We start from the raw sequence: 16,499 nt of genomic DNA, 5'->3' as shown, positions 1-16,499 counted from the left end.
GTGTGAGAGGAATGTTTCTTGCTGTTGGTTTTTGGTTCAGGGGTTTTCACATAGCCCACTCCTATTTCCCCACTTGGCTCTTTGATCAGGAGTATTTTGTCTCCTCCATCATGGGTTATCAGGCTGCCTTATCCCACACTTTCCATTTTTCACAGTACCATGAAGTTTTTACCTTTTCTACCCTTTCATTATTGCCATGTTCCTTCAAAGTTAGTCATCTACCTTGGTGTGCAGTCCTTCTGTATTAAGATGTTAATGTGGTTGTTCTCTGCATCACTTTTGAAATTCTGTTTGAACTGCTTTCTTCATGCTTGATTTGTACTTATCTTTTGAGACTTATTTCCATCTCTTCTTAGCCCATGGATGTCATAAATCATATTTATTTGCCATTGACTTTTCATGTGCTCTTTATCATTTCACATATATTCTCCTTTATCCAGATTGATCTTTCCTGCACAAAACTTCAGCAGCTTAGGAAAGGTATTTCTTCCTTCTAGCTGACTTTCTCTCTTTCCTTTTCCCCCCTTTATCCTAGGTTGAATCCAAATAGGTTACTATGTCCTGTCTGTTCTTTTCCTTATTTTGTTGCCTTCACAACTTTCTTACATGGCATGCATTCCTGCCTATTCATTCCATGGCAGACATCCTTTGTTCATGGTTTTTCTATTTCCATCCTGACCAGTTGGATTCAGCTTTTGATTTGATTGGATTATTCATCCATATATTTTACTTCCCATACTTTGTTCCAGGTGTCTTCCCCTCTAATTGGCCACCTTATGTCTTTCCTTGTTTTTCATCTTCACTGTCCCTTGTAAAAAATTCTTCAATTGGGCATGTGGACTACTACACATATATTCATATCTCACTATCTACATTGGATTGCTGTATCTTCATCTTCAGGTTATTATCTTCCACTTGTAGCCATCCTTAAGACTTTGGAGAAACTGTGACTGGCTAAGTTGACTTTTATACCTATAATATCATCATTATCAGGGATTTTTCCCCATTTATTTTTTAAATACTGTCTGGATCTCACTCTGTGGCAAGTGATACTTATAACAGTCAAATCACCCTGTAAGGCTATGATGACTTAATTGTAATTTTCATGGTCACTAAACACACAAACACTGCTGAGGTGGAGTGTGCCATACAATCACTTGAAGTTTTGTCCTCATGATATATATGTTTCATTAATTAACCATTTCAGCACATTCTCAGTCTGTGGAACTGACCTCATAACCATTTTGTGCTTGTTATAGTTTACACACTATTACTTTTAAATTAGTAAGTATATCTTCATCAAATTTAGTATATTATCATTAAACATTATGTCCCCTGCTGGTACAGTGGTAAGTCTACAGATTTACAATGCTAAAATCAGGGGTTCGATTCCCATCGGCAGACTCAACAGATGGCCTGATGTGGCTTTGCTGTAAGAAAGCACACACATTAAACATCACAATGCTTTCATTTGCAAAATGTAAGATTTCCTTATTACATCAATTGCAAAATCCTTATAATATCCAGATAATTTTAACATATGTTTTTTAAGAAAACACTTTATATTTTGTTATTTTCATTAACAAATCTTTGTACAAGTTTATTTGACCAGTCTTGTAACTACCAAAAAAGATTAGGAAACAAATATAAATTATGCCATTTTAGTTCTCTTGCATCAGTCTCTCCACCTATTCAATATGGGATTCTATTTGTGAGAGAAGTTAATGTATCATGTCAGAAGTTATGATTTTCCTATGCTGAAAATTTATTTCTAGTAGGTACTTACCACTTTCCCCCTTCCTCACCACTGAAAACCAGTGCTTTTATTTTATGCTAAAATACAAAGTGATAGTTCAGAAGAATTAAATAGAGGGAGTCACGTGCATTAGGAGAGGTTACATTCTTGTTAGAGGAGGGTTGTCAAAGGGTGCTTTGTACAGAAAATATTTGAATCACTCGGCTGAGAGATGCATGGGAAGTCAAGGCTTGTGGCATGCAAATAAGAATAGCTGTTTATTTGAGAGGAGGCAATATATTTTCAATACAGGAAAATTATAACTTTTGCTTTATTTTGTACAAACTGACTGCTCTCTTAAAGCTATTTGTGGTATGATTTCTAACTTTTCAGGAAAAAGAGTTCAGAGCTTGGATTAACCCAACCTACCTTGAAGAAGAAACTCAAATGCAAATACAAAAAACATTTCAAATCAGCTCAGAAATAGAACTTCAAGGGTTTTTACAGGTAAAGTGCTTGATATTTAACTTAAAGATACATATGAAACTTATATTACAGACATAATTTGTTAAATATACAATTATATATATATATAATATTTTCGAAAAATTAGAGGTGTAAAAAAGCATTATTTTTTTATTTCTGAGTTAGTGACAATCGTTTATTCTTCGATTAAAAACAAACTAGTTTTTAACCCTCTTGCTGCAGGTCGGTCAAAATGTGTATGTCACAAAATGTATACAAATAATTGAAATCAAAATGTAGATAATAAATCATGTTTTTATGTTATATACATTTTAATTTGTCAATTTTGTAAGAAAATCTTTTTAAACAAATTTCAATCTCCCCTTGTATAAAACTTGTAATATTTGTTATCTACATCTTATTTCTTCTCTAATTTACTTACCACCCTTGTTTGAAGTAGCAAATTTAATAAATTACTCATTTTGTTAAAATGTTTGGAAAAAGGATTTTACACTGACGTTTTTTGAAAAATCTTAACTAAAGTTTCCCATTTGAGCTTGTAGTGTTCTGTTCTTTGAGTCTGCCCTGATGTGCATTTAATGGTGTATAAATTATTATAATTCTTTAATATTGTAGTTTTGTGATAATACTAACTCCACAGTTATACCAACAAACAACATGTATTACTTTTATGTAAGATATAAAATTAAAGATAACTGCAATATGTTTTATGATTAGCTAATAACAACAAAGAAGTTGTTTAGAAACAGTAATAAGTGAGAAGGATACAAAGTTTATTAGCAAGACAGTGTGATACTCCAGAGTATACAGATGTTAAACTGAGAGTTGTAGTGGCAGGTGTATTAGTATGATGTTTTTTTTAAATTAAATTATGATGGTTTAGTTACATGTACCATTTTTGGATTCTTTTTTTTTTAGTTAATGAATGTAAAGGTTGTTTTTTCTAAACTTTTCATCAAAATGTGTAAATTCCTCCAATATGCAGTACAAAATTTGAAATTTAATAAATTACTCATAATAATAATAATAATAATGTAAATATACTAAAGCATAGCATGATTTCTATATCTTTAAATCTTATTTATCTATAGAACAATAAACTAGAAAATCATACCTACTTTCCACGCTTACCCAGTCTTTTAGAAATTGCCAATAACTCTCTCTCACATTTATACTAAATCATTTATAACCAATAAAAATATGTTTAATGATGTGTGGTGCTATCTTGCTTTCAAGACAGAGGATTCTCAATTTTGTCTTCAGTTTAAAAATTTACTGTGATGTTCAGATCGAGGAGAAAAGGAAATTAATTTAATCCACTCTTCTCCTAGTTAGAAAGTTGGTTAAATTATAATAGTTATAGGATGTTTTTGCTTGGTGCTTGTTGTTACTGTGTGTTCACAGGTGCATAATTTAAATAAAAAACTTAGTATACCAACAACATCATTATAAAAAATAAAAAAAGAAGGCTTACATTTTATTGACAACCAACTAACAGCAAAAAATAGAGGTCAAAGATAAATATTGTGATCTTTGTTTTTCATGTATATTCTTTATACATGGTTATAAAAGTAAATAAAATATAAAATTGGCAACTTACTAGTACAAAAAAAGTAATAGTAAATAATTATTCACAAGATACATTCATGAGCAGTTGATACATTACATCATTCAATACAATAATCTGAACTAGGCATTTCCTGAGTAATTTGTATGGTAGAATTATTTCTGTTTTAGACATGGCTTAAAGAGCAATAAATTAAGTAGAAACAGATGTAGACTGTTATGAGTCTTAAACTATTTGAGATTGTAGATTTCTGTTATGTTTGCAGTTGTTTTAGAAAGAAAAAGTTCAGATTTATTTTATATTTTTTATAGTGATAAAAACTTGATCAGATCAACAGAGTCCATATGAAGTTAGGATATAAAGAATAACAGATAAAATATAGTTTTACTGAAAAAAATAATTTAGTTAGTAAGTTATACAAATGAAATTTGTAAATTCTCAGATGCAGAAAAGGAATCTTCATCTTGACTTGCAAATCATTTTTCACTTCATTCAGTAAACACTCTGACTCCAGATAATCATTGACAAATTCTTGGTAACAATACTTAATTAGAAAATTTGAATTTTCTAGTACAGAAGACTTGTAATATTTACTGAAAGCTACACAAAGATAAAAAAACATTTTACCTCTATCTACAGTGATCAAAGGCCATGTCATCACATTTGTTAACTCCCACTCAAACTTTTATTGAACTACTATTTTATGAATTTATGCCAATAAGTTTGGTAACAAATTGTAGATTCTAATTCAAATTTTTACACATCATTTAATTTCTCAATTTAAACTAAAATATTAATAAAATCCACATAAATATCGATTATTTTGTGTCACATTGTATGTTGAATGCTCCGTTAGTTCATATTTGATGTTTGTGATGTCCATATACATAGTTTTTAGTTTCTTACAAATTAGGAAGTCATATTATCATGTATTGGAAAGCTAGAATATCAAAGAACCTTCTGTCTTTTCTGTTTGTTGAGATGTTGTAGCATTTACTGAATTAAATACAGTGGCTTCACCCACCTCATTCTATTTTTGGAAAAACGTATGAATAACCGACCAAAAGTTCAGAATGTCCTCCTAGTAGCTTTTTCAGTATTCAGCCATCCAACTCATTCTTCTGAAGCTTAGATTTGAAAGGTGAAACTTTAATGAACTTGAAATTTTATATTTTTTTAGACCTGGATACAGCCTAGCAACTATGCCTGATAAATTATAGTGGAATTCTGTGGTATTGATATAGTAATTTATGATTTTTAGGTATTTTAAAATGTATGTATAACAAGTTTTTTTTAAATTACTTTGTTTCATACCCTACATGTACAAATTGTATAGGGCTTAATAACCTACAGCAAATGAGCACAAAGTTTATAACTAAAAGATATAATTGTTTGCTATACTTATTTATGTGCTGTTCAAAGTGTTATGAAAAACAAGTGTAAGAACTCTGTCTCAAGATGGCTGGTATGGGTATTAAAACTTTTATTACAATAAAGTAGAAACCATTCAACCTTCTTAGGTCATCTTCAAGTTAATAAAGCTGAATTTGACCTAAGAATGTCGAAACATTGTTCTCTACTCTATTTTAATAAAAGTTTTAATACCATTCCAGCAGTCTTGAGATACATTTTTACTTCAAGTGGGTTTCTCACCATCACAAAGTTTAAGAATTTATTTGTAAATAGCAATAATGCATATACATATGTATTATAACTGAAATGTGACTATATTTTACAAAATACTAGTCTAGTAAAACACAATCAAGACAGATCACTTTGTAAAGGTTAGTTTTATATTACTTGATAGTGTAACATAAGTGCATGTGTGCCACATCATTTGTAACTTCTATAATGTTAACCAGGCATGACTGAAAAGCCAATGTATTAAAAATAATAAATGATATAAATGTTATGAAATTTAAGCTATTCAGGCTAAACATTTGTCTTGTTAATAATCTGTAGTCATTCTGGGACACAAAAAGGCATAATTTGTATTTAGTTGCTAATTTTATATGATGGCTATAAAACCAGTGAAGTCTACTGGACACACAGATTTCTCTGAAACAACATTTTATAATTATATAGAGGTTAGGATTTTTTGTGTGACATTTGAAAACTTTTTTAATGCATAAAAGTATTTTTAGTCTTAAAATGAAAATTACTTTACATGTTGAATAGTAAACATACAAAAAAGAAATAAAGACAGGAGAAAAGCATTACTAAAAAAATTAACAGAAAAAATTGGATATTTTGTGTATGAAATCCTTGTCATGTTTACTAATAAGGTGCCAAATTTTGTGAAACTTTAAAAGTTAAAGCATCAGAACTATTTTGGAAACATTAAATTCCATAATGACAACATCCACAATAATTTATTTGGAAATGTGTTTATGAGTTATAACATACTGATCTTGAAATGCAAAAAAGAAAAATTTAATGTTTTTGGTGTTATGCTATTTTCATAGTATAAACTGTTTTACAGTACATTTGTTTGAACTTCCTACACAAAAGAAAAAATATTGTATTAATTTAGTGTTACTCCAATTAACTAATATATGTAATTATCTGAATTACTCTCAGGAAGATAAATACAAGCTAGTTGCTCAAGCTTTGAGAGACTCCAGTTTAAAATGGAATCAGAAAGGACCAGCAAATAAAAGGTAAATACAAACATAAAAATAAAATATAAATAATGATAACAAGCTTTTTTATTTTCAATGCAAAATTATGACAGAATTTAAATGTATATTTATGTCAGAATATACTGAGTGTTATATCACTGGCTGTTTAAAGATACGTGTTTAGTATGTAATATTAGATGACAATAACGTTTAGTATGTATAAGCATGTGATTATACTTAACATTCTTATAACTGTCTGGTACTATAAACAAATATGTTCTTGAAATAATGATGATAACTGTTAATCAGTGTACCAAAAGAAATACTTTAACATATGAAAAAAAAGAAATAAAGGGTTTTCATATTTATATTGATATTCAAACTGTTTCTTGCCACTAGCTTTCAAACCCCCACCTAATTTCATATGTATATTCTGGGGTTCAGCTGCATTTAAGCATGCAACAGTTCTCCACTAATACAAGTGCAATAAACCCTCTTATTGCAACTGACTCCCTCTATGCAATTGAATAAGGAGATAAGTATCTATCAAAAACATATTGTCAGTGTAGGAATATATTGACGTCTGACATAATTGCTTACCTCTTCTCACAGTTACTTAGATGAGCACCCTTCACAAGCATATGAAGAGCACTAATAGAGTGAGCCCTCTCTATAGAGAGAAAAAACACACTTGGAAAACTGCACCACATCTGAACAATTTTTCTCCCATGTGGAACCAACAGGTGTGATTTTTGCAATCAAAAGGTGGAACAAGGTGACAATTCCAAATTCCTGAGGAAAAGGAATGTATGCAGAGTGGCTTAAGTGCATCAGACCATAAATGAGAATTAATCTCTAGTCCATGGTAGAAGAAGGATCTTTAATCATTCATCTGAGGTCAAGAAACCAGAAGGGAAAAGTATCCTCTATTTTTAGTACCTAAGCCATCATGTGTGCAAATCCAGCACAATGTGCAGAAAGAAATCCTGAGAATATACATCTGGATAACGTTAGGAAATTGGAAATGCAACATGGATGGTCCGTTGGAAAAGCAAGGTTTCCAACTCACTTGTGAAGACTTGTGTTGGTCAGTCCATCTCCAACAGAAACCAAAAGGGGAAAACTATAAAACAGATAGAAAAATCCAGTCTAGGCCAGTGGCATCTGAAATAAAATATCAGATCCATGGCAGGATGATAATCTTGCCTTCTTCACAGTTAGAACATCACCACCTTACTTTCGACAGAGTTGTATTGTGCACATTCAAGAGGATTCCTTTAGGAACCACAGCACCAGTGGCTAAGAGCTGGGAGGTGGTAAGGATTCCTATACACCTGAGAAAGTGTAATGGGTGAGCATGAAACCCTACTTTGAAAATCAGACTATTCTTTATTTCAGCAATCTAAGGAACAATTTCTGTTTTATTCATGCTAGTCCATGTGTATACAGTACAAAGATATTTATGATGCAATATACTATGAGGAAGAACTTGCATGTGGTCTAGTGGAGCACCCCATTTCAAAAGTTCAACTTACTCAGAGTTGTAACAACATATGGAGAGTGGCTACAAACAATATGTAACTGAGCAGGAAACTGCCAGATGATGCAATAGTGACACAATGTTGTAAAGGATGGTCCACATTCTGGCCTGGATAATCTCCTTCAAAAGATAACAGACATTAGTAGCCATAGATTTTAGTATGTGACAAACCTAATGGGATGAGACACAGAACAATTGGCAAAATTTAGGAGAAAGTGAGAGAGAGCCATGGAAAGGTGACATACAACACCATAAATCACAGACCAAACACAAGCGACAATCTGGATCAAAGTCAGAGGGAATATGAAAGAAATGGAAAAGGGGTGAAAGACAATCTCCTTTGAAGGCAGATGATGTTATGGGATATAAAAGGACATAGGTTTTTTTGGTTAAAAATGAGGTAAATGCTTATGGCAGACAACTCCAATCAGTGATGTCCACAAGCCAAAATACATGTTTTAAGGAACATGAGGCTAGTGGTTTGAAGGGAGGAAGGGAAAGAGCATGGGGGAAAAAAAACATTTCGACTCCAGTATAGCAACTGAATGATACGAGTATGATGCATAGACTGAAATAAAAATGGGGAGGTAAACACATGACAAAAATGTGAAAATGAAAGTTAGATGACAGGGCCACCATAAAGCCTATAATAGTTGAAATGAAGTGTCCCATGTCAAACAACCAAGTAAAAATTCAGTTATCTGAGTAAGGGAAAAGTGAGGAAAAGAAAAATTCATGCCAGATAGACCAACAACAAAATACCCTCCACTCACGTTGATACATAGGTGTGGATAAGAAACAGAGTGAGACAACAAGAAATTTACACTTGTAGGGAATCCCGAACCCCTCACTGCAGTTGGAGTGTAAGAATGAAGGCATGAAGTACCCCTGAGTGAAATTGCTAATGAAGGGACTGGGAGAGAGGGAGAGGTAATGGATGTAGTTCCTGGAAAAGGGGCATAAACCACAGCAGAGCTGACTAGAAAGGAGCCACAAGAAGGATGTGAAGTGCATTAAATGAGAAAAATTACTTAGAGTAAGAAACAAATGTTAGATGATGTATAAATGAAAAGGTCCTTCCAGTCCTGGCTGAAAGCATCCATAGCCAAAGACAAAAGATATAGAACTGAGGACCAAAAGGGAGGAATTTTGGCATTCATAGAAATTGCAAATGCATACAGCTGGGGAATATCCAACTGAGAACATAGGTATTGGAATATTTGGGAGTCAAGAACCCACTATGTGTATAGAACCTTGTCAAAATGGGACAGATGAACCATGACAAGATTGAGAACACTTGATATATGACAAGCCAGCAACTGAATTTGACTTTGAGTCTACAAGAGAAGATCTAGAGAGCAGGAACATAAGGACCAGGATCACTTTCTTCCTATTCAAGTGATATAAGAGCCATGTGTCATGTTGTTGGAATGAATCATAACTGTCATGCCCCACAAAGAATATAGAAATTGAACCATCACCCAACAAACAGCCAAGAGGTCCAAAAGGTTAACATGAAGACTTCACTCTTCCTGAGACTAATGACTGAGGATCTTCTATATATTGCAGCATCTGCCCCATCTTGACAATAAGGCATCAATGAAAATGGGGATATTCAGATGAGGAGGAGGAATAGGCACCCCTGTTGTCATGTTGTCCTTGTCTAACTGCCATAGAAAATTGGACAGAAGGGAAACAAGAAAGGATATCTGGAAATTCAGAGGGTCCTTGTAGCACTCACTGCAAAGAATAGATGTGGGGCATGTCCAAGAAGAATAAGAGCCTTTAGTCACATTCAAGTCCTGAAAAAGAGACTGGATCTGTAATACAGGGTGAGAATGTGCTAATAATTCCCTCTGAACTAAAATTCCATGGCTTACAGACAAAGAGGAAAAAAATGGACCCATTGAAAATGTGGGATTTTGGGAATTGGATAAATGACCAGACCACCCATCAGAAAGTGTAAGGTGCTGCTGTAACCTAAAAGAAATAGCTTGGAAATGATAATCATGATCCTAATGGACAAAACATAGATAATGACATGAAACCCAAGCAACAGGGATGTGAACATAAGTTGGACACATCAAATTGCATTGTCCTACGTCCTGGAAGAAAGACCGATCTAAAAGGCAGATAGGATTCCATGATGAGCCAAGGAATTTTGATAAAGTGATTAATATTGGAGAAACCAAAAACGTGATGTCAATACCTGAACTTCTTGAGAATGATAAAAAGTGTGGAATAGAATCCTGGAAGAACAGGAGAAATTTGTTCAATGGTGCCTTCTAAGAAAACTTGAATCAGTCAAGAATTTGCTGCTGAATGATGATATGCAAGTGAATGAACCTCTCAGTACATGCAGTAACCCCTGCATATAGCTCATCTGAAAAACATTTGGTGTGGCCTAAGATATCAGGAAATAGGTGCTGTAGTTCATAAGAAAGAGGAGGGATTAAATATGACTTGGTTGATAAAGACAAAACTAATGACATCAAGCCTAAAAACTGGTGACTGAGGTGTAGGTTCTTCAGTAAGGTGAGAATGTGCCTGAATAGCAAAGGAAGAGAGGTTTTGTTGAAGTCTGCATTACACTGATTTAAGTCCTCAGGTAATGCTTATAGATCAGGGGATTCCTAGGCCAACATGGGGGAAAAAAAAAGTTATCTTTTGATAAAATATGGATGACACTTCCTCTGCAAATAATGCCATACCTGCAGCCATTATCATAATAACCATTATAGTAGAAATAATAAATTGTGAATTTAAAAGTAGTGACTGACTGCTAGTTATTGAGTGAGAAACATAATTAACAATCAAATAAATAAATCCAACTCAGTAGTGAATTATAAACATTACTTTGAATGTGTTCAAAATGCACTAAAGAAAAATGTTTGAAATGAAACACTATGTTTTCACACTTTAGTGCCAAATTAATAAGTGAAGTTTGGGTTCAACTGTATAGTGGGAGTCAGGTATACAATATGCAGATTGGTTGTACTCCTATTAGTTGTTTCTAATTTCCATGCTTGAATGCAGCTGAACCACACTGTAAAATTAGTTGAGATGTTCTTGGCTGGTCACAAGTGAAAGTTCATACACTAGAGGGCAGTCAAAATGAAAATAGCTGTAACTGTGAGAGAAGGTAAATAATCATGTTAGAAATTATATATCTTAATATTGTTTGATGGTAATGGTACTTTATGCCAAGTAATTTAAATAGAACATGTACTATGTTCTTACAAATTAACCTATTTCTAGTTATTAAAAAATAACACCTGATAAAAGTTATTGTAACAATATTAATTATCTTGTAGTTTCAAGAAACGTAAACATGTATGTCCTATCTGTATGAATGAATAAAACATATCTTCAAAACAAGCCTATTGAAGTATTGGCTATTAGTGTTGTGGTATGCCTATGGTAGTGTAAAATCTGAAACTAGGTTTTAACCAGAATATATTTCTTTAACCCTTTTGTGGCTGACTCATAAAGTTAGTGAAAATTGAGTTGTGAATTTCATTTGTACATCAAATATGTTAATTCTCAGATTTCTCAGCATACAAGTAATGACAGTTTTACAACTAAATGTTTTTAATAAAAGTATTATCCTTCTATTGTAGTTACTTGCTTTCAAATTATTAGCATAATCTCTAGAACCAATTAAAATTATATCAAAAGTTTTTATGGTAAATGTTATTTTATTTTCTCTACCAAATCACCAGTTATTAATATCAATGTACATTACAACGAAGTAATTAAAATTTTGAAATAGAGAAAAAACACTATTTACTTTTTTGTACAATATCTGTAAAGATTTTCCTTTCATTAAATTTGTAGTTTCAGCTCTATTCTTTTTCACATATAGTTAGTTTTTGATGCTTTATTTTTCTTTGTTGTCCTTTAATTATTCATCTCAATATAAGTCAGAAGTGCCCTCAAGGCATACTACAGTTTCTTTCAAAGACATGCATCACTTTTGCAAAATATTTGTTCAGGACAATATATCATAAGCCTTGAGAACAAAAGCAAAGTATGATGTACATTTAAAAATATTTAAACCTTTTAATTATACATTTAAAAAAAATAATACATAATTAACTGAAATGTAATAGCAACACCTAAATACAATTTGAATTGTATCTCTAGCTGTAAGATATTTAAGTAAGAAACAACTGTAAGTACTACAGTCCATCAAAGCAGCAAACCATTACTGTAGTCAATTTTATATAGTCCATCACAACTGCATGCCAATTTCAGAATAGCTTCTGTTATTGTATATTGTAAAATGACCTGTTTCTCATGACTATACACATGTACACATCTACATGTAGGCTTTTAAGCTCAAATCTGTTGAAAGTTGGTGTGGTACTTTTCAGGGGTTGAAAACATTTATTACTTTCAACTGTATTCATTCAGAGCACTCTCATATGAGCCAGTCAAAAAGTTATGTAAGTAACATGTCAAGATGTATCTCTGCTGAGCTACCATTGTAGTATTGAAGATATAAAGAGCAAAAGTAGAGAATTTTCATAGCTTGTTGGTCAAGTAACAGTAGTCTGATGTTTAAAGTAATGTTTAGGTTAACTTTGAAATAAAGGATTTCAAACATGAATAAAATGAAACCTTGAATCATAACACATAATATTAATTTCATTCACATACATATTAATGTTCATACATATAAGTGTTCAATTAAATTTTGAATATAGCACTGTGAATTGCACAAAAAAGCATTTAAAGAGGCTCATGTTGCAAAAGGGTTATTAAGAAATAATTTCATACAATAAATTTGTAATAAGTTTTTTACATGTTTCCATGTTCACTTTATTTTTTAATTGATTGCCAAAATGTTTTTATAGAAACTATGAAGATGTGAACATATTATCCTTACCATCTGTAGTCCAGCAGTGTCTAAAAATATTCCAGTCAGAAGCAATGTTTCTTACTCTAGCCAACATGACTGGTCTAACACTTCATGAACTACTGGTTAAGAGAGATAGTGACACAGAGAGCACTGATGGAAATATTAAAGCTTTTGGTGATGTAGAAGAGAAGGAAGTTAGTTATACCCTTGGTGCTACTTCAGAAGTTATTGATACTAAAGTTAAACATGATAGTAGTCCAGGACAGGGTTCCCATGGCCTTTCTGAAAGAACTTGTGATCCTAAATGTCAAATGCATGTACGTCAGTGGAAGCATGGGTCCTATGCACTTGCTTATGACGATGATAAGGAAATGGCTGAATGTGGTCTTGATGCTACTTTGTTTCTTAACTGCAATGGTAAGAACATTAGAACATGGCGTGTAAATGCATTCTATAGAAAATGTTAGATATACTTAGTGATAATATTTGTTGAGAAATAATTTTTGTTGTTTGGTATTTGCAATGGCAAAGAAGGGTACTTTCTAGAATGGTTTCACCATATAAATCTCCATATGATAAGCAAGTTAAATATAATGATGAATAGTTACAGGCCTCCCACCAAATCTGTTTTTTTTTCTCTAAGAAACATTTGAAAACCTGTATAATTTCCCAAAGAACCTGTAATAGCCTGTTTTTTTAATGTTTCTGCCTGTAAAAACAAAACCTTACAGAAAAATTGTTCATTTTAAATTTAAAATTCAGTTCTTAATTGTACCTGTCATATGATCCCCAAAGCAGATGCTTATTTTGACAAGTGATACACAAATATACTGAAACACAATTAAGAAAAATTATCTTCAGTTATTAAGTACAAGGTAAGAAAAATCTTTTTTGATATATATGTATTCAGATTTGGCTCTTTAGAACTCATTGATTATAAAACGAAGTTCTGTAAGTGAAGTTGTCTAAAATAACCTTCATTTCAGCCTGTCATTTTCAAATTTAGCCATTATTTTAAAGGTTAGCAGCAGCAGTAAGCTACATCTGGGAATTCTGTAGTTAAGAAATTATAGTACTTCTGATTTTGATTGACAGAGAAGTGTTTTACAACTTTTATAACATGATCAGAGCCTTCTGTATGTAGTTATGATGAATTTAATTAATCTTAATGTTTTACAAAACAAGTTTGATAAACACATCGGTGAATCTTGTTATACAGAGTTTGAATACGTGATATCAAAACAATTTCCAGTATATAAATCAGCAAGTCACATGAAAACCATAGCTGCTACAAAGTTGTGGTGGAACAAAATATATCATATCTGTCTTTTTACCTTGTTCCTTGTTTATTATATAGTGTGATCATATTTGTTAAGGATGTGTAGTCAGCAGAATATCATAAGTACATGAATGCTTGTAATAGGAATCGGCAAAATGTTCAGTATGTACAGAACAAATTTAAAATCACAAACACTATGAAAACAAAACTTTAAGCAATTTACACACACTGTTGAGTAGTAAACAAAGCAGAGTAACAAGCCACTGAAGCACTTGAGAAATTGGTAGAGTAAAAACAAAAATGTCACAAAACCTCATGTTTGTCAGTCTGGCTATCTGACTGACTAACATTGTTGGAAGGACATATCTTTTACCTGCCTTCACCTTATCCAGATATAAATGCACATGATTGAATTATGCTACTTTGACTATAAATGATTTTTTTTTTGTTTTACTTGCAACTTCAGTAGTAACAACAACCACTACGTAATGCTACTAACGAGCTAACAATACACTAGTAGCCATATTACTTTATGCAAGTTGCCAAGTAACAACTCACTCTCATATCACGTGTGGGTGCATGAATGCTTATGTGCATATGCTATGTGGTTATCCTGTATCAGCTAAATTAAAAAATGTGGACTGCACAGATTCTCTAGATTTAGGTTTTAACTATGATCTAACCTTTTAAAGTGAAGTTTTTGGTTCTATGAATCTCACTCCAAGCCATTCAAGGATTCTGTTTTAGACAAAGCAATTTGTAGACAGCAATTACTTCAAGAATAGAGATAATATTGGAAACAGTAATGCTGAATATGCAAAACAAGCCTCAGCCATTAATCCAGCCAAAAAGAAAACTGCCACTCTAGCTTAGATAAAAGAAAAACAATAGCAAAGATATCAGCAGAAGTCAGAAATGTCAAGAGATAATTCTAAGAAAAGCTACAAGAAGAATAGGTCTAGTGTCAAGTCAGTCTAGTGACTTAGCACCAAGAAAAACCACAAGGATATGCCTAGAGCCTGGTCACTCTTGAGATTTAGTATGAAAATAGTTACGAGATAAGTATAAAAATTTGCAACTGAAAAAATTAGGAAGTAGGTATGGCTGCACCAAAAAGTAAGGAAACAAGGTAGGAATGGGTGGAATAACATTACCACACTATGTGGATTTTGGCGTGGTGCAAGTTCAAAGTGGGTATGGCCATCATTCCACCCATTCCTACTTCATGTTTCACTTTGAACTTTGATCCAATTATAGCTTGAATTGTGTTTTATAAATAGCTAATCTTTTTTAAATACTCAACAAATTTCATGATTTCAAAAATCAGCAGTTTTAATATGATTCTTTTGGCCCATCCCTTACCAGTCAGATAGCTATAATGTCTCCCTTAATCAAAATATGACTACTGAAGCTTCCTGTTTCACTTCCAACATGAAACATCCACTTATGATGTCAAGAATTTTGTTATGTTCACGAAATGTAATTACATACATGAATACATACTTTGTTGCTGAAACAAAGTTTATAATAGAGAAATTATAAGAATAATAGAAATAAGCTTTTCACTTATTTTGAGGATTTATCAAGTTACAAAAAGCTCATAATGGAATGGGTGGAATGATGGCTACATACACTTTGAGGTTGCACTTTGTCAAAAACTATCAAGTGTTTTAATGTTATCCTGCATATTCCTACTTTGTTCATTACTTTTTTTGGTGCTCCCATTACTACTTACTATTTTTTTTTCAATTAAAATTTTTTATGCTTTCAGATCATAAAGATGTGTTTAGATTTAATAGCTAGTTTCCAAGAAGGGAAATATCTCTTGTACTTAATGGCATTGAAAAAACAAAGGAATATAGATAAATTTGAATAATGAGGACCATCAAAAAAGTGACCTGAAACTATTCATAATCTGGCCATGGTAAGCAAAATATGGTGTTCTGTAATAGATAAGTTACAAACACAGAAGTCAGTGGAAAAACTGTCCCCATGGTCCAGACAAGTGTATGAAACAAATGAAGAAGACTCTCTACCTGGAAAGGGGCACATAGTTCAGCTGTGCACAAGTTGACTCCATGACATCTTCATTTCAACAGTTGCTTACCTCAAGTAGCAAGATAATGAAATGGGAATTCATTCAAAGTTGTAAAGTATTTGGATGCTGTGCTATGGATTTCTGTACAAATGAACAGTTCAGATGAGTGTTGGGAAATTATCATCAATAGATGAATTATGGAAAGTCCCAAGGGAGGAGTGGTGTGCTTTGAACATGATAGCCTGGAATGGGAGACTTTTTAAATGGAAACTATGCTACAGGGCTCTTGTTAGGATACACAGTCATAAGATAGAACATACATGGATGTTGCAGTGTGGACTGTAATGACACAGTGAGGCTCCAAAATTG

At 32.4% G+C, this 16,499-nt stretch overlaps 1 protein-coding gene across 7 annotated transcripts in view; it reads left to right on the top strand.

Moving 5' to 3' along the window:
* Positions 1-16,499, top strand: part of sud1 (Prolyl 3-hydroxylase sud1) — a 63,962-nt gene that overhangs the window by 35,209 nt on the left and 12,254 nt on the right. For all 7 annotated transcript variants that reach the window (XM_076482660.1, XM_076482650.1, XM_076482639.1 and 4 more), the window contains exons 9-11: positions 2,129-2,242; positions 6,369-6,448; positions 12,809-13,230. In XM_076482660.1, coding sequence (XP_076338775.1) covers positions 2,129-2,242; positions 6,369-6,448; positions 12,809-13,230 — 616 coding nt within the window. The remainder of the gene's footprint in view (positions 1-2,128; positions 2,243-6,368; positions 6,449-12,808; positions 13,231-16,499) is intronic.

Source organism: Tachypleus tridentatus, chromosome 2 (assembly GCF_004210375.1).
Source record: "Tachypleus tridentatus isolate NWPU-2018 chromosome 2, ASM421037v1, whole genome shotgun sequence".
Classification (NCBI taxonomy): Eukaryota; Metazoa; Arthropoda; class Merostomata; order Xiphosura; family Limulidae; genus Tachypleus; species Tachypleus tridentatus.
Note: the sequence above shows the minus strand (reverse complement) of the source record. Positions and strands in the feature narration are given on the sequence as shown.